This window comes from Myotis nattereri, assembly GCF_964212035.1.
Source record: "Myotis nattereri genome assembly, chromosome: 15".
Lineage (NCBI taxonomy): Eukaryota > Metazoa > Chordata > Mammalia > Chiroptera > Vespertilionidae > Myotis > Myotis nattereri.
The window spans coordinates 12,558,879-12,582,072 of NC_138090.1; the positions used below are offsets into that span (position 1 = coordinate 12,558,879).

Below are 23,194 nucleotides of genomic sequence, written 5' to 3' on the forward strand. Positions count from 1 at the left end.
GGGAAGGAACAGGCATCTAATAAATGACCATTAAACCATACCCATAGGTAACTGAACACTACCCAAAGGGTGATCATTAATGTTTCATGTCAGCCTAGGACACGGGTTCAGGTGAAGGACCTTTGGGATGGCCCCTGCCCACATAAGTTTCTAGCAATTATTTGGGCTGGCTTATCATTTGCCATATTTGTGGATAAGAGACTTGGAATTGTTACTATGTAAGAGAAGCTTCAAAATTATCCCAACAGTATACAAAGCCAGGCTGATGCCAAGAATTGATTCAAACTGGCAAACATTTAAGGTACAAAGATTCAGCAACAGAAATACAGAATAGAGGAGGGCAGTCAACAGGTTTTAGGTGACATCAGTCATGCTGAACCTAAAGGTTTGTCAGTAAAGACTGGGGTAAAAGACTTAAATTTTGGTGGTCGGGGTTGAACTGAGTGGTCACAAACCTTTCCTTATGTAGGACACTCCACTTTCACATATGTAGGCAGAAGTCTGTTCATTAAGTTATTAAATCCAAACCTTGTTAAAATAAATATTTTTATGATTCCCTGCACATGCCAGCAATATCCAGAATAATATTTTAAATATTCCCTTACTTTCAAAACAAAAACTCAGCCTAAGCAGACCAGGGCCCCAGCAGCCTGCAAGCTAACAGCTTATTTGCTGCAGACAATAAAAACAAATTAGAAAGCTTCCAAATATCACAATTTTGTAATCCCAGTTAAGTACATCCCACCCAGTCCATCCCACTAAATGCTGCTATAAATTTGGAAACAATGTGTGAAGCAACTATTACATGACTCTGAGAAATAAACAGCAGACAGATAATAAGCAGCAGACAGATCAGGGAAATCAGAATTCACAGTACCACTGAACCAGCAGTCAGTTCCCTTTTTTTTTCTCTCCAAAATTCCCCAGCTTAGACTCAGGCACAAAAAGGTCTATTGTTTGTGATTGGAATCCCAAAAGTAGAGGGAAAAGAGCATGCAACATAAAAAAAAAGTATTTGAAAAAATAATAATTTCCCATATTTGGCAAAAGACATAAATTTAAGATTCAAGATCAGCAAACCCCAAACAGAAAAAACTCAAAGAAATCTATGTCCAGATGCATCATAATCAAACCATGGAAAGTAACAAAGAAAAAGTCCTAAAAGCAAACATAAAAGTTATGCATTATACATAACAATGATTTGAATGATGCTGATTTAATATCAGAAACCATGGAGGCCAGAAAGTGAAATAACATTTTTAAAGTGCTGAGAAACAAACTGTCAACCCAGAACTCTATATCTAGCAAAACTAACCTTCAGTGACAAATGTGAAATAAAGACATTTCTCGATAAAAGGATATTAGGAGAATTCACAGTCAGTAGACCTGCTCTAAATGAAATGCTAAAATTTCAGAATTCACCAAAGGTAAAAAGGCAAATTAATGGAGAAAGGGTAGTCTTTTCAACAAATAGCGTTGGGACAACTACACATCAATAGGCAAATATATGAAACTCAACCTAAAGTTTTCACCTTGTATAAAGATTAACTCAAAGGGGTCATAGATCCAAAAATAAAACACAGAACTATAATTCTTAAAAGAAATCATGAGAGGGCACAGTGCAGTAACTCATCAGGGATAAAAAGGAGAACGGACTTCCTGTTCTTTGTTCTTGCCTGCCTTGTTGCTGGTGCATTGCACCCTCCTGCAGAAGTAAAGATATTTGCCTAGCAAAAGAGGGGGAGGAGGGGGAGGAGGGGGAGGAGGGAAAATCATGAGGAAAAAAACCTTCATGACCAGAGATTAGTTCTTCGCTATGACACCAAAAGCATAATCCAGGAGGAAAAACTTGATAAATTGAATTTAATTAAAACTAAAAACTTGTTATGAAAAGACATTGTTAAGAAACTGAAAAAACAAGACAAATACTGAGCTTAAATATTTGCAAGTCATGTATTTGACAAAGTTCTTATGTCCAAACCACATACAGAATTCTCAAAATTTAACAGTAAGAAAACAAACTGTCCAATTTTTTTTTTAATGGGCAAAATACAAAAAGATTCTTCACCAAAAAGACTATATAGATGGCAAATAAGCACAAGATGCTTAGTATCATTAGCTATTTAGAGAAATGCAAATTAAAACCACTATGAAAAGCATTACATCGCGGGGAGGGAGAGAGACAATAATACCAAATGCCTGCCAGGATGCAGAGCAAATAGGACTCTAATATATTGCTGGTGAGAATGAAAATTAGTACAGCCACCCTGGAAACTATTTAGCAGTTCCTTATATAGTTAAACATACATTTAACCACATGACCCAACAATTACACTTCTAGGTATTAACTCCAGTGAAAAAAAACTTAAGTTTACACAAAAGCTGTACATGAACATTTATAGCAGTTCCATTCATAATCACTAAAAATTATAAACAACCCAAATGTCCTTCAACAGGTAAATGAATAAAGAAACTGTGGTACATACCCACAATGAAAAACTAGTCAGCAATGAAAAGGAACGAACTATTGATAAAAACTACATGAATGGATCTCAAATGCATGACACTGAGTGAAAGACAGTCTCATACACTTACATACTCTAGGATTCCATTCATACAACATTCTGGAAAAGACAAAGCTATCGTGATGGGGAACAGATGAGTAGTGGTCAAGGGTTGGGTGTGACCACAAAGGAGGAGAATGAGGAAGTTTTGTGGGCTGAGACTGTTCAGTATCCTAACTGTTGTGGCTACATGAATGTATGTATGTGTTAAAACTCACAGAACTGTATACCCCAAAGTAAATTTTACTGTATTTTAATTTTAAAAATAGCACATGTGGAGACCACCAACATCCTTGGCACAGGCCCAAATTTCTATAGCTCAAACTTCTGGCAGTTTTCTTATGCGCTCAGAAAGAAAATGCACTCCATTAACAGATTTTTTTTTCTTTATTGGTTTAATTCAAAACCATGATATGACAAATTCCAAGTTAGCTTTTAAATGCTATTTTCCCAGATGCAAAATATAGAATAAAAGCCTTCAATTTTGTCACTCAGTCATGAAACAAAACAAAAATATTCTAAAGAAAGAAACAGATCAAATTCCAAAATGGCAACCAAAACAGAAACAAGACAGAGTGGGCTACTGGACAGGGCCAACCAGAGAGCATCCCCACCGGCCAGCGTAGCTCAGTAGCCGAACACTGACCTATGAACCAGGAGGTCCCGGCTCAATTCCCAGTCAGGGCACATACCCAGGTTTCGGGCTCAATCCCCAGTAGGGGGCGTACAGGAGGCAGCCAATCAATGATTATCTCTCATCACTGGTGCCTCTGCCTCTCTCTCTCTCTCTCTCTCTCTCTCTCTCTCCCTCCCTCCCTCCCTCCCCCCCTCTCCTTTCCTCTCTGAAATCAATAAAAATATCTTTTAAAAATAAATATTAAAAAATTAAGCAGGGGTGGGAAACCTTTTCCTACCAAGGGCCATTTGGATATTTTAACATCATTCTTGGGCCATACAAAATTATCAACTTAAAAATTAGCTTGCTATATTTGGTTAAGCATTTAATTAACTCACCCCAAATGCCTTGGCAGGGCCAAACCAAATGCTTTCACAGCCCTTGGGCCGGACGTTCCCCACCCCTGATCTAAAACATGAGGCATAATGTTGAGACGTTACTAGTAGCTGTATACTTAAGGTTTGTGCACTTTTCTGTATGTATATTGTACTTCCATGAAAAGTTCTTAAAAGCAATAATGTAAATCTATAACTAAATTTTAAAAAACCGTGTGTGCCATACCCAATGTATAATATCCCATTTTTACAAGTATGAACACACAGGAACAAAGTCTAAAACAACACATACCTATTAATGGAAGTTCTCTCCAGCTAATGAGAATAGTGATGATTTTTAATTTTTTCATTATTTTCCTATAGTAGTCTGATTTTTTTAAAAATATATTTTATTGATTTTTTACAGAGAGGAAGGGAGAGGGATAGAGAGTTAGAAACATCGATGAGAGAGAAACATCGATCAGCTGCCTCCTGCACACCTCCTACTGGGAATGTGCCTGCAACCAAGGTACATGCCCTTGACCAGAATCGAACCTGGGACCCTTCAGTCCACAGGCTGACGCTCTATTCACTGAGCCAAACCGGCTAGGGCTGATTTTTTTTTTTTAAACAACAGACACAATACTTTTATAAATCAGAAAGTAATTTTCTTCCATTTTGGAAAATAGCATTCAAATTAAAAATATGATATTTATATTACGGATCAATTTATATATGACTCAGACTGTGCTCCCTGACATAAAGGAGCTTTGTAAGCCTCATGCAGTACCAGATTTCCAAAAGACACTTTACCAGATGTGAGGCTGGAACATGACAAATAGAAATATGGGAAGCTTCTCTGGTGTTTCTGAATAAAGGGGGGAGGGAGTCAGGTAAGTGGTAAAGGTGTTCATATGGAAGGAGGTCTGTGAGTGATGGTGATGAGGCAGAATGGATCCTGGCAGGGGAGTGGACCTAGTCCTAGGAGGAGACCGGGAAATTTGAAAGGGGCTGACCCAAAGGCTATGATGGAGAGAGTTAAGAGCCATGTCACAGGAAAAGACCAGTATGCTCACTGATGCCAAGAGCTATTCCATCCCTCCTCCTCCCCTGTCTTCCTCACCCCTAAGAGAAGTGACCCCAAGCTGTTCCTTGCAAAGAGGTGTCACACTCAGGACCCTAAGTACATGGGGGGAGGGGGCGGGATCTGACTCAAGGGCAGCCCTACCCAGAGGCTGGCCAAGCATCTCTCACTTGGCCTGGCTGGGAAAGCCCCACCCAAATAGAGGCAGTGGCAATCAGGCCCATCAGACGTGCTCTCTGGAATTCAACCACAGTCAGCAAGTTAGCGTCAGAGCCGTCAGACCTGGAATGACTTTAAACAGATCATCTATCAGAATATATTTGCAATATGTACAAATACATCTCTATCAGAAAATGCAATGCTTACAACTTTGCCTAAGCATTCTTTTATGATTCCTCCCACCTTTAGGAGTTGCTTTTTGGGGCTGCTCCATCCTTTACTGAAAATACCTCAGGGCATACACTTCTGAGTCTGAATGCTGTCCTCCACTTTTGTGCAGCTACTTAACAGTGAAATGTGGTTTGTTCCGCAGGGCCTCTTAATACGACATTCCTACAGCAAGAGATTGTGTTTCCCACTGCAAACAAGTCAGGCAGCGATGCTTTCCACACAGCCCTCACAGCCTACATACTTTAAAACAGCATTTTCCTCAGCCAGTTTTTTCTTCTTGGAAGCAACCAAGCAGAAGGTTCACATTTTATTAAGAAAACTACCTTCTTTGGCCAGGTTTTCAACTTCCACTCAGGTCCCTGACCAGACCTACTCCTGGGATTCTTTCAGGTCGACAGCAGCCAGTCCTTGGCTATCTGAGACATACACGGTGCCATGTGCTGGCCTTCATGGCCCCTGGGCCCAACCAGGGATAGAGCATGCAACCAAAGTACGTGCCCTTGACCTTCAGTCTGCAGGCTGAGGCTCTATCCACTGAGCAACCCAGCCAGGGCAAGTCCAGTCCTCTTTTGGGTCACAGTCCAGCCTGTGAGGGGAGGATATAGGCCCTTTGTGACCCAAGAGCCAGGGGCTGCCTTCTGACTGGGAAGCTTGGAAGAAAAATGAGTCCTCTTGAGCGAATAACTGATTCAAATAAAACCCCCAAGATTCATGAGGCCTGGCTGCTGGGCTCTCCCTGGGTTCCCTCCAAAACCTGGTTTACCTGGTTCTGAGTGAACCCAAAAGGAACCCCTGTGTCTGTTCCTGGCAACTCAGAGCTGCCCAACACTGAAGAGATGGCTGGGCCTTGGGAGCAGCCCACCCAGTGAGTCACAAAGGCCCTCAGTGCACACGCCCAGCCAGGACCTCCTGGGTGGAAGTGGTATCGGGTTTTCTGCACCAACCTCAACTACCCATCGCACATCATCAACTGTTTGGCAGATGTTCTAATGATAATTTAGGTTCTGAGCAGGACTCCAAGTTTCTCACTTCCACAACATGGGAGCTTTTGTTGAAATGAGGCAGCAAGTAACCTTTTTATCTCTATTCATTCAGTCAGTCATGCACTACGGAATACATCATCGACATGCCTCACAGAGGACCACACAGCATGCTGGAAGGCCCTGCACACGCTTACTAGTTCAAAATAAATCTGTGTAAAATATTATATCTGGAAAATTAAAGTTTACATTTTTGTTTTATTTGGTCTTAGTTAAAAATACACTCTCCCATCTAGCTTAATATGCCAGTTAAGCCACGTCTCTAGAATAAGTTTCCCACTTAAATAAATAAGATACAAGCTGCTCCATATAGCACCTCTGTGCTAGTTAGAAACAGATCCCAGTCTGGGTGGAAGCTTGGCTTGGCAAGAGGATAGCAAACTGAAAAGGGCACCCCTCTGGGCTAACGAACTGGGCATAGGCAGCCCCTCCTCCGGTGCCAGGGCCTATGCCTTTGCAAGGAGAGCATGCAGCTGGTTCTCAGCCTCCCTCGCCCTCTCAGCTAGACCCACTGTGCGTGCACAACCGGCGACTGTATAAAGCAGCCTTGGACAACAGGATGCCGGGGACGCTCTGTTCCCCTATGACAATAATATTGCTGAACGGATCCTGTATTCAGCAGGTCTTAATGCTCTGTGTGTTAAGTATTAAGAAGTTTTGCCCTGAACGGTTTGGCTCAGTGGATAGAGCGTTGGCCTGTGGACTCAAGGGTCCCAGGTTCGATTCTGGTCACAGGCACCAAAATTAATAAACAAAAAGAAGGTTACTGTTGGCCCTGACCGGTTTGGCTCAGTGGATAAGCGTCAGCCTGTGGACTGAAGGGTCCCGGGTTCGATTCTGGTCGGGGGCATGTGCCTGGGTTGCGGGCACATCCCCAGTGGGAAGTGTGCAAGAGGCAGCTGACAGATGTTTCTCTCTCATTGATGTTTCCAACTCTCTATCCCTCTCCCTCTCTGTAAAAAATCAATAAAATATATTTTTTATTTTTTATTTTTTTTTAAATATATATTTTATTGATTTTTTACAGAGAGGAAGGGAGAGAGACAGAGAGCCAGAAACATCGATGAAAGAGAATCATCGATCAGCTGCCTCCCGCACATCTCCCACTGGGGATATGCCCGCAACCCAGGCACATGCCCCCGACCAGAATCGAACCTGGGACCTCTCAGTCCGCAGGCCGACGCTCTATCCACTGAGCCAAACCGGTTTCGGCAAAATATATTTTTTTAAAAAAAGAAGTTTACTGTTGTAAACAGGTACAATTAAAAAAAAATTTTTTAACTTTGCTTTCATTTATATTAATCTGGTCTGAGACACAATGGCTGATTCTATAGTCCATTAAGAGAGAGAGAGAGAGAGAGAGAGAGAGAGAGAGAGAGAGAGAGAAGCAGATATCCTACAGAACTCTGTAGAGCTAGACACATAGGAGAGGCTCCACAAACTACTGGCCCTGCTGAGCTCCCCAGATTTCCTTCTCCCTACAATTTGTCATTCTTTATTGAGCACCACACCAGCAACATCCTCATTACCACCTCCACCACCATCACACATTTCGGGACCAGGCAGAGCGCCATGTGGATATACTCACCTGTCACAAGTGGGGGTCTGTTTCCCAGTTTCACCTACAAAACCATGCCCTAAAAGAATATAAACCAATTAGAGGCCTGGTGCACAGATTCGTGCACCGGTGGGGTCCCTCGGCCTAGCCTGCGCCCTCTTGCAATCTGGGACCCCTTGGGGGATGTCAGACTGCCAGTTTCGGCCCACTCCCCATAGGCCAGACTGAAGGACCCCACCAGTACACGAATCCATGCACCAGGCCTCTAGTATGAATATAAGATCTTTGGTTAATGTCTTCTTACTCTCCTCTTCCCCCCTTCCCTCTGAGATTCATCAGTCTGTTCCATGTTTCCATGCCTGTGCATTGAGCGTCTGCCCCCTGGTGGTCAGTGCACATCATAGCTACAGGTCGAACAGTCGTTTAAGCTTTTATATATATATACAAGTGCTGGGCCCTAACTGGTTTGGCTCAGTGGATAGAGGGTCGGCCTGCGGACTGAAGGGTCCCAGGTTCGATTCTGGTCAAGGGCATGTACCTTGGCTGCAAGCACATCCCCAATAGGGGGTGTGCAGGAGGCAGCTGATCAATGTTTCTCGCTCATTGATGTTTGTAACTATCACTCTCCCTTCTTCTCTGTAAAAAATCAATAGAATACATTAAAAAAATAAAATTAATAAAATAAAATAAAGAAGTGCTGGCAAATTATCCTGACATCAATTTATTATTAGAGAAATTAAGGAACTAAAAAGCAGTTTACACTTACAAACATCAGGGTTTCATTACAATCCAAACATTGGGACTCCCCAGTCAGCTGCCTGCCCCAGTACATTCACTTGGGCAATCTGCCTGGGCTGGTTAAACACCTGCAATTTAAACAGAGCATCACAAGCAGACTTGATTCGTCATCTCTAGTCTTTCCTAAAACACACCTGAGGGAATTTACCACCTATCCTCTCTTCCCAAAAGCATATAAAAGATAAGAAAGATTATCAGAATCCACAGAGCTGTCGCACATCTGGCTTCACAGAAAGGAATCAAACTATCACCCCTCCAGCAGCAGTTGTCACAGGAGAAAGAACACCAGCCAGAGACTGAAGTTCCAAGGCCACCAACAAACTGGGTTGCCATAGGTAAGTCACAACTTCTCTAGGGGCCAGATTCCTCACCCGTAAAACAAAGGAGGGCACACAACTCCTTCTGTCTAAAAGCTTGAGTTTCAAGATCTTTGGAGCCTCCCTGAACCTCCATCACTGATTTATACCCTGCTCTCACCTTGCTATGCACTGAATTACATCTCCCTCACCCAAATGCATATGTTTCAGCCCTGACTTTCCAATGTGCTATTTGGAGGTGGGAGCCTTTGGGAAGTAATTAGGGTTGGATGTTGTCATGAGATGGGGCCCTGATGATGACATCAGTGTCCTCATAAAAAAAGAAATATTTCCCCCTCTCCACAGGCACGCACAAAGAAAAGGTCATGTGAGCACATGGCAAGATGGCAGTCACCGAGAAACCAAGAGGAGAGGCCTCAGAATGAAACCTACCCTACAGGTATCTTGATCATGGGCCAGTCTCCAGAAGTGTGAGAAATGTGAGAAATAAATTTCTGTTGTTTACTAATTTTTAGAGAGAAGAAAGGGAGAAGGAGAAAAGAAAAAAAGCATCAATGTAAGAAACATTGATCGGCTGTGCCCCCTACTGGGGATTAAATCAGCAACCTAGGTATGTGCCTTGACCGGAAATTGAACTAGTGACCTTTTGGTGCACTAAACAACGCCCAACCAACTGAGCCACACCAGCCAGGGCAAATTTCTATTGTTTAATCCACCCAACCTATGGTATTTTTATAACAGACTAAGACACACCTTCAACATGAATTACTTGTTTTTACTTTTTCCCCGTATTTGGAACTTGTTCCAAATTTACTAACCCATCAAACTGAACTTGGATGAGTTGGGATGTGATTACCAAGCAGCCAAGTGTTCACTACCATGTACACTCAACAGGATCTGGGTCTTGGACTTGTTTATAAACTTATTACAAAAGACTTGTAAGTATATCCAAATCTGTTCAGAAAGCCAGAGAGTCCAGAGAGTAAGGGACATATGTAATGTAAAGTAGGCTACAATGAGCTGGAGTGACATCACAGGACAGAGGACAACAATCAGAACAAAGAAAACCCTATGAAGATGGACATGGCAGGGCCAGCAGAAAGAGAGTAGGAGAAGGCGATCTATAGGTCCTGCCTTACCCCAGCCCACTCACTCCTGGGCAGAGGGCTGGAGTGGCCTCACAGTAGCAACATGTTACTTTGGGGAACAAGGAGCTTCCAACCAGGTTGAGGTGACAGATTTATGGGGAGAGACTGAGTGGGAGAATGACTGAACCAGAACATGGCATTAAGAATAACAGCTAGTATTCACCAAGCACTTCTCTCAGCCACTTTCCATTCAACCTCCCCTCCCCACCCACCCCATGACAGCAGGTAATCCTCTTACCTGTTCTCCTTGCCACTCTAGCCTGACTCAGGCTCCTAAAGGACATGGTCCTAAGTATAGATGATCAAGATCTGTTTTTTGTGAAAAACAATGCCAAGGAAATCTAGAGTGGGGTACAAGAAGCCATAAAGGATCCTCCTCCAACAACCCAACAAGACAGGGGTCACCCGTCAGGCTGGAGGAATAGAGGAAACAGAGAAAAGGGGATGAATGAAACTGTGAAGTTCTAACATGCACAGGTTAGATATTCCTCATATATTCCCCATCTCAGGATAAATTGTGGAAGATTTCAAAATGGACTAAAGAGATTATTGAGTATCTTCAATGGAAAAATAGGCCTTGATAGAGCATAACTTTCCAAATTATCTGATGCTATGGATTTGCACCTTTGTCTTTGAGCCATTTTGCAACTCTATCAAGTAGTACCTAACTACAGCAATGCAAGTGATTCCAGCCTGCACATAGGCAAATGAACTATCTCTGGGAGAACTAGCTGATACCCTCAAGCCAGAGTTGCATCTATTTCAACGGGTGTGTGTGTGTGTGTGTGTGTGTGTGTGTGTGTGCACGCTCTTTGAATTTCCCTTTGAACAAGTTGTTACAACTTACTGGTTCCCTGGTTAATAAAGTCTTTTATATTTGTACGAAAGTTATGATTTTACCACTTCAAACTTATCCTTTAGCCCTAGCCGGTTTGGCTCAGTGGATAGAGTGTCAGCCTGCGAACTGAAGGGTCCTGGGTTCGATTCTGGTCAAGGGCACATGCCCAGGTTGTGGGCTCAATCCCCAGAGGGAGACTTGCAGGAGGCAGCCAATCCATGATTCTCTCTCATCCTGGATGTTTCTATCTTTCTCTCCCTCTTCCTTTCTCTCTGAAATCAATAAAAATACATTTTTTTAAAGAAACAACATAAATGTATAAAAAAACAAACAAACTTATCCTTTAATACCCACAAGCAAAAGTTAAAAAAAGGTGCCAATATTCTGTATTAGCTGCTCTAAGGGGAAAAAGGTTCCAGAGGTCAATAATTCTTCCAACTCCAATTACGTTGAAGTCTACTGGCTTGAGCATACAAGAGGATATAAACAAGTCTCAATTTTCACCTTCCTACCCCTCCTCCACCAGCAAACATTGTCTCCAGCTTCTTCATGACTTTCCTTGGCTCTGATCTCAGCAACTGTTAAATTTCATTGATAATCCAAGGAACTGGAAGAGAAGGGCTGAGGGACCTCCCTTTAAGTAAAACCATCACCTCTCCTCTGACTCTAGCACAGGGGTGGGCAACCTTTTTTCTGTCAAGGGCCATTTGGATATTTTTAACATCATTCTCAGGTTATACAAAATTATCAACTTAAAAATTAGCCTGCTGTATTTGGTCAAACATTTAATTAACTCACCCCTAATGCCTTAACAGGGCCAAGCCAAATGATTTCTCGGGGCTTACACGTTCTCCACCCCTGCTCTAACAGGTGCAACCCATGTATTGTGCCAGAACTGGGACACAGGAGAGCTGTCAAAGCTGTAAGACCCACCAGGAGCGGGGCCAGCAGGAGAGAGGAAACAGAAATGGGCTAAGTCCCTGTGGAATAGGAAAGACAAGTGATGCTGAAACAATGTTCATAACCTGCCTCACGGTTGTAGAAACAGACACACACGAGGGTTCCAAGAGTGGTCTCTGAAGGTAGGCTGCATAGCTCCCCATTTGCTAGCTGTGGGGACCTTGAGGGAGTTATTGATCTCAATACAGCCTCTGTTTCCTCAACTGACAAGTATCTGCCTCATAGGATTGCTGTGAGCATTAAATGAGGTAACACCTGTAAAACATTTAACAATCTTACACAGTACATGCACAATAAGTATTGGCTTCGATATTTTTCATTGAGAAATAAATTTAGTGTAATGTCAAATAAAAACCAGGAATATAACAAAATTTGATTGGCACCTGTTAAGTCCCATTTGTCATGTCCTTTCCACCTGCATTGCCAAAAGACCAGTTGGCCTTTGTTTCTCGCCTGAATTACTAAGTCTCTTACCAGGCTTTGCTGCTATCATCTCATCCTTCTCAAAGCCATTCCTCACACCCTCTAACTCAGTGATATCCAATAGAAATATGTCAGCCACATATGTAATTTTAAATTGCTAAATTTAGCCCAGCCGGCATGGCTCAGAGGTTGAGCATCAACCTATGAATCAGGAAGTCACAGTTCAATTCCCAGTCATGGCATATGCCTGGGTTTCGAGCTCAATCCCCAGTGTGGGGTGTGCAGGAGGCAGCCGATTAATGATTCTCTCTCATCATTGATGTTGCTCTCCCTCTCCCTTCCTCTCCAAAATCAATAAAAATATATTAAAAGTAAATTGCTAAATGTAATTTTTCTAATAACCATATTTTTAAAGTAGAAACAGGTAGAATTATTTTAATAGTATATTTCACTTATCCCAATGTCAAAATATTATCATTTCAACATGTAATCAATATAAAAAATTAAGTTATTTTACATTTTTTTTCTATTCCATCTTCAAACTCTAGCTTGTATTTTATACTTACGAGCACCGCAGTCGTACTAGCCACATCTCCAGTGCTCAGCAACCACAGCTCTAACTTTTCCCCATCTCTTTCAGAAAATCCAAATTCATTAACCTAACAAATCTGGTTCCCCCTCAGCCCTCCAGCTCTTCTCCTTCCATACCTTCACCTGGGGAACCATACCTGGCTCACCTCCTTACCACCCCTTTCCGAGGCTTGCCCTTGACTCCCAGAACCTGATACATTCCTTCTCCACAGGACACACCACACATTCCGCCAGGCACTGACATCAACACTCAAAATGTGGATGCACCATTTCCCATAGGCCACCAGGGCTTCCCTGGCACGCCTGCTGTCCCTGCCTCTACTAAAGCCCTTGGTGTGTGTGCTTTCTAACCCCCAAGTAGACGGGGTGCGCCTTGGAGGCAGGGTTTTTGTCCTATTTATTGTCTGTCTATCAATGACCACCCCCACCTACACATTCAAATATATACAGAATGTAGTTTTTTTTTTTAAGGGGGAAGAATCTGTCAGAATTTTTGCCACCATCCAGCTAGTGATCTTGATCTACCTCTAAAGTTATTTAGCCAACTTTCAATCTCCAATTAGACACACGTATATAGGGTTTGAACCAAAAATGGTTGAAAATAGACAAGTTAAAGAAGCAACTGCCGCTGGAGGAACCATTGTTCCTGGGGTGTGTGTTTTTTTCCATTGGCACAAAAATCTTTTAGCCTTAAACTGTTTTTCATAGCTGTGCTGGAATAAACGAGAAACCACAAAAATGAAGGCTTCCACTACGCCAGTCATCAAATCACAGTGGCAAAGAAATAAACCATCCAAAACTATCCACTTCTGGTTAAGCTCTGATAATTTTAAGTGCTTGTTAACCCATTTAATTCCCAAACCTAACTAATCATTTGAAATGTTCAGAGACAAAATTTTGGATTGCAGTATTTCTTATGGTCCTCTCCAGCCTCCAAAGGACAGAGGCATCACTTCGCCGGCCCCATGAACTGCTGTTCTTTTCTTTTAATCAGAGACTTTTATAAAAATAACAAGTAGAACCCTCCACTTCAATCCCACTTGCAACTCTTTCTTTACACATGTTAACTGTCTGCTCACTCTAAGGGTTCTCAAAATGTTAGCTTGTCAGACCCTGAGCAACCCTCTCTCCCAACACATTAAGCAAAAAGCAGACAACTTCAATAATAATTACAGAATCCCTGGTTTTCATTTTACACTTCCCTAAGCAAAAGGCTTAGCCAAGCCTCTTATGGTCCCGTTCCCCCGCCCCCCCCACAACCCTCGCACCCCCGCCTTTTACAAAAATCTGTCTCTTAAGCAAAAGCTTCTGTTTCCTAGTAGCTAGCAAGGAATACACTTTTAAAACTTACAGTTAAAAAAATAAAATAATAATTACAATGGCATTTTATTCCCATATTTCCTCCCCAATATTTTCCACTTACAACAGAAGTTTATTTAATCATAAATATATAAATATGTTATTTTCCCTTTACGGATCACATGTTTTCAAATCAGTTAATCTTACAAACTACATTAAGTAATATTCCATTTTTTCTTTCTTTTCTTAACCAGAAATATGTCTATTCGTCTATTCAACTGTTTACCCCTGCCTTACTATGTGACAGGCACTGTTTCAGACACTGGATAAAGCAGGGAAACTTACAACACCTCTGCTCTCATGGAGTTGAACTGGTCAGGTGGTAAATACAGCCAGGAGAGGGGGCTGGACAGTGCCCTACTTTAGTTCGGTGGTCGGAGAAGGTCTCTTCTGAGCAGAAGAAAGGAACAGCAATTCTGAAGAACAGAGCCAAGTGGGCATTTTTGGGGAAGGGCTGGGGGGCAAGGGATAAAAGAATAAACCTCAAATGCAAAGACTGTGAGGCAGGAGTTAAGTTAACCAAATGTTAATCAAAGCTTCTGATAAACATGAAATAATCAGTACCATAAAATTCCAGTCTAAAAAGGCCTGTTGAATGCAGGTTATAGTAGACTTTTTTTTTTTTAAATATATTTTATTGATTTTTTACAGAGAGGAAGGGAGAGGGATAGAGAGTTAGAAACATCAATGAGAGAGAAACATCGACCAGCTGCGTCCTGCACACCTCCTACTGGGGATGTGCCCACAACCAAGGTACATGCCCTTGACCGGAATCGAACCTGGGACCCTTCAGTCCGCAGGCCGATGCTCTATCCACTGAGCCAAACCGGTTTGGCAATATAGTAGACTTTTTAAAAAATATATTTTATTGATATTTTACAGAGAGGAAGGGAAAGGGATAAAGAATTAGAAACATTGATCGGCTGCCTCCTGCACACTCCCCACTGGGAATGTGCCCAAAACCCAGGTACATGCCCTTGACCGGAATCGAACCTGGGACCTTTCAGTCCGCAGGCCGACGCTCTATCCACTGAGCCAAACCGGTTAGGGCATATTAGACTTTTTGAAATATAATTAGTACCCAGCCGCTCAGCCTGACTCAATCCTCCATTTCTATAGAAATAAACTCCGGGGCTCCCTGGGGACTCCCCTCTGAAAATCAGTGACTGACTCCGCCGTTTTATGTGAGGAGACAGGCCACACACGAGGGGCACTGCGATGAGGGCTGGGCTGCCCTTGAAGTGAGAATTTTTCACACAAAAATTCTCCCCATCAAGAAATTAACTGCTTAAAAATATTTAGTTTCGCCGAAACCGGTTTGGCTCAGTGGATAGAGCGTCGGCCTGCGGACTGAGGGGTCCCAGGTTCGATTCCGGTCAAGGGCATGTACCTGGGTTATGGGCACAGCCCCAGTGGGAGACGTGCAGGAGGCAGCTGATCGATGTTTCTCTCCCATCGATGTTTCTAACTCTCTATCTCTCTCCCTTCCTCTCTGTAAAAAATCAACAAAATATTTAAAAAAAAATATTTAGTTTCCAATACTAAAAAAGCAAGATCTTGTCCCGAAGGAAGCGTCACTTTCTCAATTCTATACCCTTCCTCTCATCCGGCCCCTCTTCAGCTAGCTCTGGGCCAGCTCCCAGCCCTGGATCACTTTGAACTGAGCCTTTAGAAGTTTAAATTGGCTCTTCGCTATCTCAGGAGGTGCTGAGGCCATCCCCTTGGCCGGGGTACCTTGCTCTCATATTCTCGGCCTCTCCCAGTCTATCCTTCCCCCTTCTGGGCCCTCTGATCCCACCTTGCTAAGGATTCCAAGCCCCAGCACATCTCACCCTGCTTTTTTACTTCCCCTGCATACACAGCCTGTCCCCCAGGAATAATCTTATTTTCCAAACAGAAATCTCAGGGCACAATATCAGTACATGAGTACTTGCTATAAGAATTACTCTAGCCCGCACTGGTTTGGCTCAGTGGATAGAGCGTTGGCCTGCGGATGCAAGGGTCCCAGGTTCGATTCCGGTCAAGGGCATGTACAACTGATCAATGACTCTCTCTCATTGGTGTTTCTAATTCTCTATCCCTCTCCCTTCCTCCCTGTAAAAAAAAATCAATAAATTATATTTTTTTTTAAAAAAGAATTACTCTACAGTGCTTGGAATATTTCATAATTTAAAGCAAATGATTTCTACAAAACTTAGGATGTACTTAAACATGGTCTAATGAGACAGCACAGGAAATTGGGACTGTCTGGGAAAATTGAGACTCTGTGATCACAGTCACAGGTCTTTGACTACTGCTCTATTCTCTCACAAACAACTTTACTTTCCAAAGAAATCTGACCTCATCCTACAAAAGGATCTGGAGCTACTTCCAGGAATAAGAATAAAGAGGCAGTGATAGTGGCTATGAGTTGAAGGCCAGGAGGCTGGTATTTCCAGGTTATTTCAACAGCTAACAGGACCATCCTGGAAAATAATCAGCCTCGGCTGCCATACAGACCTCGAGCCCTTAATGGGATGGATCATGTATGCGCTGCAGCCCAGGTAAATCCAGATCTAACTCTCGACTGGAAACGCCTCTCTCCAGGACCCAGGTAGACATCCGTTCCACCAGAAGGAAGAAGCATCGTGGACTCAGCAGGGCACATACCCTCGGTCCTTGCCTCCTCCACTAAGCATCCTCTGAAGTGCCATGACCTGAGAAAGGCTCTTACCACTTTCTGATTAACCATGATCCTCCAGGGCTGTTAACAGAGAAATAATTTGGCCCTCTGACTCAGGAGGAGCCAGAAGGTCTTACTGGTCAGGCTCACCATTTCCCACTGGTACGTACTTGTGGGTAAGCCAGACCTCCAGGTATGTTATAGGGAAAATGCTGACCAAGTCCATAATTTTTTTTTAGTGTTCAGAAATGATATTGCCCTCTGATGTAATAAAAGCACTTCTTGAAATGTAACAAAAATTAATGACAGTGCAAAAGAAGAATGCAGCCCATTTAATGAAGCATTCTTCCTAACAGGAAAAAATTGGAAACCATCATCAGATCTTATGCAGCTTTTGAAAGAAAACACTGCCAAAGCTCTTTCCGTTTGAATCCATCTGACTACATTTTTTTCCTAATTTCCTTCACTGTTCCAATATTTTTAATTGAGATATAATTCACATGTAAATTAGTTTCAGGGTGTATACCAATGATTCAGCATTTGTACATATTTCGAAATGATCACCACAATAAGTCTAGTTAACATCCATCACCATAGTTACAAAATTTTTTTCTTGTGATGAGAACTTTTAAGATCTACTCTCTTAGCCAACTCTTAAGTATGCAATATAGTATCATTAACTATAGTCACCATGTAATATAGTACATTCCATCCTCATACAATGTTTTAACTAATAATAAATGAGGGTACATTCCTTTCAAATAGAAGAAATTTTGCCATTAGCTTCAATAAATATATTAAGCACTCCTGTTGTGCAGAATGCTTGCTTTATAGGAAAACGTATTGAAAAATTAAGCTTCAAGTTCCTTCAAGTTCTAAATCATCCTCAAGGGCCTCCAAATTATAAAGTAAGAACAGTAATAAAAGCTTAATTAAAGTTTTTGCTCAGTATATTAGCTTTAAGGCTAATTTATACTAAGGTAGAACTAATAACAGCTAACATTTTAGCAATTTTTGAATAGAAGGTATTTGCATGTGGTATACAATTCAAAAAGTATGAAAAGCCATACGGTGAAAAATAAATCTCCCTTCCACCCTGGCCCACAGCCACCCAGTTTCTCAACTTGTGTCATTCCAGAGATATTTTATAGTGCAACAGGGTTAAATGACTTGGTATGTGAGAGTTGCTAAGGACTTTGAATGGACGGCTCATTGGTACTAACATCAGCCCCTATTTTCAACTGAGGAAACCTGTTTGAGGCCTGAAGTAAACAAGCCACTGGCCAAGTCTCATGGAGATAAGAGACAAAGTTCATATTCTTGGAATCCATCCACCTCCCATCCCCACCCCCAACACACACATATACACACAGAGCTCTGAACAAAGGTGACTTCAGCTCATGTTGTTCCCTCTGCCCTGAACACTTTTCCACCAACCTTCGCCATCCCTTTGCCTAGCTAATCTGACTATCCATATACATTTTATAATCAGTTTGTTTCTAAAAACATCTTGCTGGAATTGTGGGATTGCATTAAACCTACAGATCAATTTGTGGAGAACTGGTATTTTAACAATACTGAGTCTTCCAATCCATGAACACAGTATGTCTGTCCACTTATTTTAGATCGTCTTGGATTTCTTTCTTCAGTGTTTTGCAGTTTTCAGTGTGCCGATCCTATACATGTTTTGTTAGATTTACACCTAACCTAAGTATTTCATTCTTTTCAGATCAACTGCAACTGATACGTGTTTTTGTTGTGTTTTGTTTTGTTTTTTTATAATTTTAGTTTCCAACGATTTGTTGCTAGGACATAGAAATACAATTGACTTTTGTGTGGACCTTGTATCCTGCAACCTTGCTAACTGTCTTCTTATTCCCAGCTTTTGTATAGATTCCCATAGGGTTGTCTATATAGACAATCATGCCATCTGCAAATGAGGACAGTTGTTCTTCCTTTCCAATCTGTATGCCTTCTATTTACTTTTCTTGCACTGGTTAGCACTTCCAGTTGGATGGTGAGTATCCGTGGTGAGAGCAGATGTCATGACTTTGTTCCGCATCTTGGGGAAAAGCATTCACTCTTTCACCACTGTGTTAGCTGCATCTATCTATGTATGTTAACTGTAGATTTTTCGGTAGAAGCTCCTTTTCAAGTTGAGAAAATTCCCTTCTCTTACCGGTTTGCTGGCAGCATTTATCATGAATGAATGTTGAATTTTGTCAAATGTTTTTTCTGCATCCACTGACATAATCATGTGGTTTTTGTTAAGCCATTCGTATGGTGGAATAAATCTATTGATTTTGGAAAAGTGGAACAGCCTTTTGTTCCTGGGATAAATCACAATTGGTTGTGGTGTACTATTCTTTTTACATTTAATGTTGCTGGATTTGATTTCCTAGTTTTTTGTTGAGGATTTCTGGGTCTGTGTTCATGAGGACCATTGGTTTGTAGTGTTCTTTCCTTGAACTGTCTTCATCTGGTTCTATAAACAGATGTGTACTACACACTTTTCTGAGGTCTTGGATGATAATTTTACTATTTTTAATGATCATGAAAACTGAAGAGTAGTTTTTTGTCTTTGCTTTTCTGCTAGACTTTGGTTGTAAGTCCTTGACTGGGAAGACAACTTCCAAAGATAACAATCTTCCTAAAGTAAAATGAGACTGTTTTACAAGGAGCCACAGTGGCTCTGAGCATGCAATGCAGTGAAACCCATTACTTTACCACCATCACCTGCAAACCCTTCCCCTACCCCAGCACATTGCCCAGAGAGTAGAATCCATGAGGAACTGTGCTGATTGGCTTTGGATAAAAACAGGCCATGGTTTCTATCAAATAAAAGATATATTATTACCCCACCCTGAATGCAAATACTCATATTTGTCTCTGAGTTACCCAGGAAAGCACCTATCAAATATTAACCCCTTAATTCCTACAATTCCTAAAATGCTCAATCAGTCATTACCACCCACATACTTACTGAGGAAGCCAAGACACAACAAGGTTAAAAGATTTCAAAATCGGCAGAGCTAAAATTTGAATTTAAACATCTCCTATTACCCAATTTGTTAGAAAAAGTCCTACAAAAATGCAATGCAATGTCAGGTCGATCAGGCATGGGAGGGGCTCAAGAAAGGGATCTGAAGCAAAAGAGTTCCCTGAGGGGTCCTTTCAGAACTAAAATGCTGATTCTGCTTTTGGCACTTTTTGTTTATTTATTTTGTTAATCCTCACCCAAGGATATTTTTCCCATTGATTTTCAGAGAGAGTAGAAGGAAGGGAGGGGGTAAAATTATGATTCAGAAAACCTGGGGGAGGCCTCTGATTCTGGATTTCTAACAAGCTCTCTGATGCTGGAGATGCTGCTGACCACTAGGAGTAGCAAGGATCTACACTACAGGCTGCAATGGACCACAGACCACAAGAAATGTCTTTAAAAACAGAAATGAAAAAAAGGCAAACTTTTCTCAAAAACCAGAATGAGGACTTATCCATATTTCTTGATGGAATTCTGAGCCGTGTAACACCTTAGAAATACCTTCAGCCTATTTTCCAGTTTAAATTTAGATTTCAATTTCTTGGAGGGTTGTTCCCTAAAAATCCTGATTTTTTTATCAAGGCTAAGAAGCCAAGTACATGGAAAACTGTGTTGTTTTTTTTATTTTGGTATATATAATTTGATCTCAGAGAGGAAGGGAGGAGAGAGAAATAGAAACATCAATGATTTGATGGCTGCCTCCTGCACGCCCCCTACTGGGGATCGAGCTCGCAACCCTGATCGTGTGCCCTGGTGGAGATTGAACCCTGACCTCTACTCAACCACTGAGCAAAACCGGCGGGGCAGAAGACTGTTTCAAGTTGCCATACCTTCCAAGCAGGTCCCCATCCTTCACATAACCTCTCACTGTTTAAACTCTAGAGATGAGACAAATGGCCGAGCTAGGTGAGATTTTAGGGGCTGGGCCCCAAAGTTCTTCCAGATGCAAAGGAAAGCTCTACACCAAGCATGTCAAACCCGTGGCCTTCAGGCCGCATGCCTCGTTTATTTAGCCCATGTTAGCCTTTGAGTTTGACCTGCTTGCACACCAAAATAACACCTTAAGGTACCACTGGCTCCCATGTCTGGCCTTAGCTGACTAAGTTCCAGCACTGAGGTGATCACTGCTGGGTAACATTTTATACAAACTACTGGGTTTCAATTTCTTCACCAGATCTTTTGAGTGGCAAGCTCTACCTACTTTCGTAAGTCCACAGAGGAAACAAAGCAAGTTGCTTAACAAGGCCCTGTATTCTACCTGGACCCGAGTTCCTGCCCTGCTCTCTTGTATTCATTCCTGGTTATCTGTGCTGTGCTCAGACATTGGCTAGCTGCCTCTTTTAAAAGGCAGTCGCACACCTCCCCCCACCTCCTCCATTCTCTTTGCTCACAGCAATGCCTAACTACCAACTAACATACCTCAGAGCACAGAGCCCTGCAGCTGACCGGATAAGGTCAGTTTAAAATTCTGGGAAGGCATAACTTGCTCCTTTTGTCTTTCCTTAGGGCCCTTCAGAAATACCCTCCGGCAACCAGCAGAATAAGCCTTTCACCCCGGAGACATAAAACAGTCTGCATCCTGCAGTCTACAAACAGTGGGGCCTTTATTTAAAAGGTGTCCGCATATTATATTAGTCCCAAGGAACGCGTGTCTATGCACTCAAGTCAGAAAAAGAAGCCCGATGCCTGGGAGAAACAAAACGTACATAACATGACAGCTCTCTGAGGAGTCTATACAGTTACGCTGCCCGGCCTCCGAGGGAGGCCTACCTGTGACAGGGAACATGGGGCCGGGTTTCCTGAGCGGGACATGGCCTGTCCACAACAGAGCCAAGGAACTGCCCGGAGACGCCTGTTACAAAACCGCAAAAAGAGGGGCAGAGCTGACAGGCCCCTGCCTCGAACGCCCTGGAAGCTAAACATAAGGATTCTGCGAAATGAGCTCGGCCATAGACAAGTCCAACAGAAAGTTCTCTGTTTCGGTTCCCTCCCGAACTGGCTGCCCTCCCGGAGTGATTTGACTCTGGGTACCAATTGGGCAAAGCCCGCCGCGGTGCTGGGGCGGCGGACTCAGGGATGCCGGTCCTGTCTTCTAGGATAATCAAGCAATCGGACCGCTACTGTACAAACTGGGGACTTTTGTGGGCAGATCTCGGCTCCCCCACTGCACCGAGGCTCCATGGCTCCATTCAACGAGCATGTATTGAGCGTCTATCGTGTATGCCCGGCGCTCCTTGGGCGCCGGGGAGGAAACCCAGCCACGGCCCCCAGTGGTGGAAGCAGACAGAGAAGGACCATCGGCAGCGGCGGATGTTGTGCGAAAACCTGTCACAAGTTGCTATGATCAGTCGTATCCAGGGGCAACAGGACCCCCAGGCGGGCTCCGCAGACCCCCAAGCCAGAGCATCAGACAGGCTCCCGCCAGCGCAGGGGGAGCAGCAGGTAGGCCCGGGGGCAGGTGTGCAGGTAGGAGGCGCACACCTGAGGCGGCCGCGCAGAACCCCCCCGGGAGTGGAGAGGGCGGCCCTGGGACCCCGGGCGGGAGAGCGGGTGCGCAGAGCGGGGGGTCTGGCCCCGCAAAGAGGACGCGCGGCCGAGGCCAGCCGGGCCTGCGCCCCGGGAGGGAGCAGGGGGAGAAGGCGCGCGGCTAGGCCGCCCGCCCGCACCTGGGGCCCCGCCCGGCACCTACCACTTGGGCGACCTTGAGGCAGCCGAACGCGCCGCGCAGGTAGTCGGGGTCGCAGCGCAGGCCGGCCAGCCCGCGGCGCTGGCTCACCGGCTCGGTGGTGGGCTGGTACGGGCTGCTGGCGCCCGAGATCATGGAGGTGCTCGAGGCCTCGCCCTCGAAGCCGTCCAGCTCCTCGCCGCTCCGCATGCTGCCGGCGGCCCGGGCCACCTCGCACGGCCGGCCCCCGGCGCCCGGAGCTGGGGGGCTCAGCGGGGCCGCCGCATCGCCGCCGCCGCCTGACTGCCCGCCCGCGGCCCGCCCCGCCGCCGCCGCCTCCTTCTCTGCGCCCGCCGCCGGCTGCGGCCACGGCTCGGTCCGCTCGGCTCGGCTCCCGCCGCCTCAGCAGCGGAAAGGAAAGGAGGCGGGAGCGAGCGGAGAGGGAAGGAGGCGGGAGCCGGCGCGGCGGCCGGGAGGGGGCGGAGCGAGTGCCCGCCCGCCGGCCGCTCGGCGGCGCTCCGAGGCCCCGGGGAGGCGGAGGCGGCGGCCGGCCCGCGGGCTCTCGGGGGGCGGGGCGGGGCGGGGCGTCCTTAGGCCCCGCCCTCACCTGCCTGCGCGCGGGGCGGGGGCCGCGGGGCGGTGCCTGGCGATGCTGAGGGCCAGGACCAGGGTCCAGGAAGGCGGGGTGCGTGGACCGGGAAGAACCCGAGCTGAGGGAGAGGGTCGAGGACCCAGGGGCACGGAGGCGCTGTCCCAGGAGCAGCTCC

General features: G+C 44.3%; 1 protein-coding gene across 1 annotated transcript in view; it reads right to left on the reverse strand.

Annotated features, from left to right (window-relative positions):
* The window catches only part of CMTM4 (CKLF like MARVEL transmembrane domain containing 4), a gene marked incomplete at its 5' end in the record, with an annotated part of 38,225 nt that extends 15,588 nt beyond the window's left edge, over positions 1 to 22,637 (reverse strand). The window contains one exon of the mRNA XM_081107505.1: positions 22,452 to 22,637. Coding sequence (XP_080963631.1) covers positions 22,452 to 22,637 — 186 coding nt within the window. The remainder of the gene's footprint in view (positions 1 to 22,451) is intronic.
* Between the last annotated feature and the right edge of the window lie 557 nt (positions 22,638 to 23,194).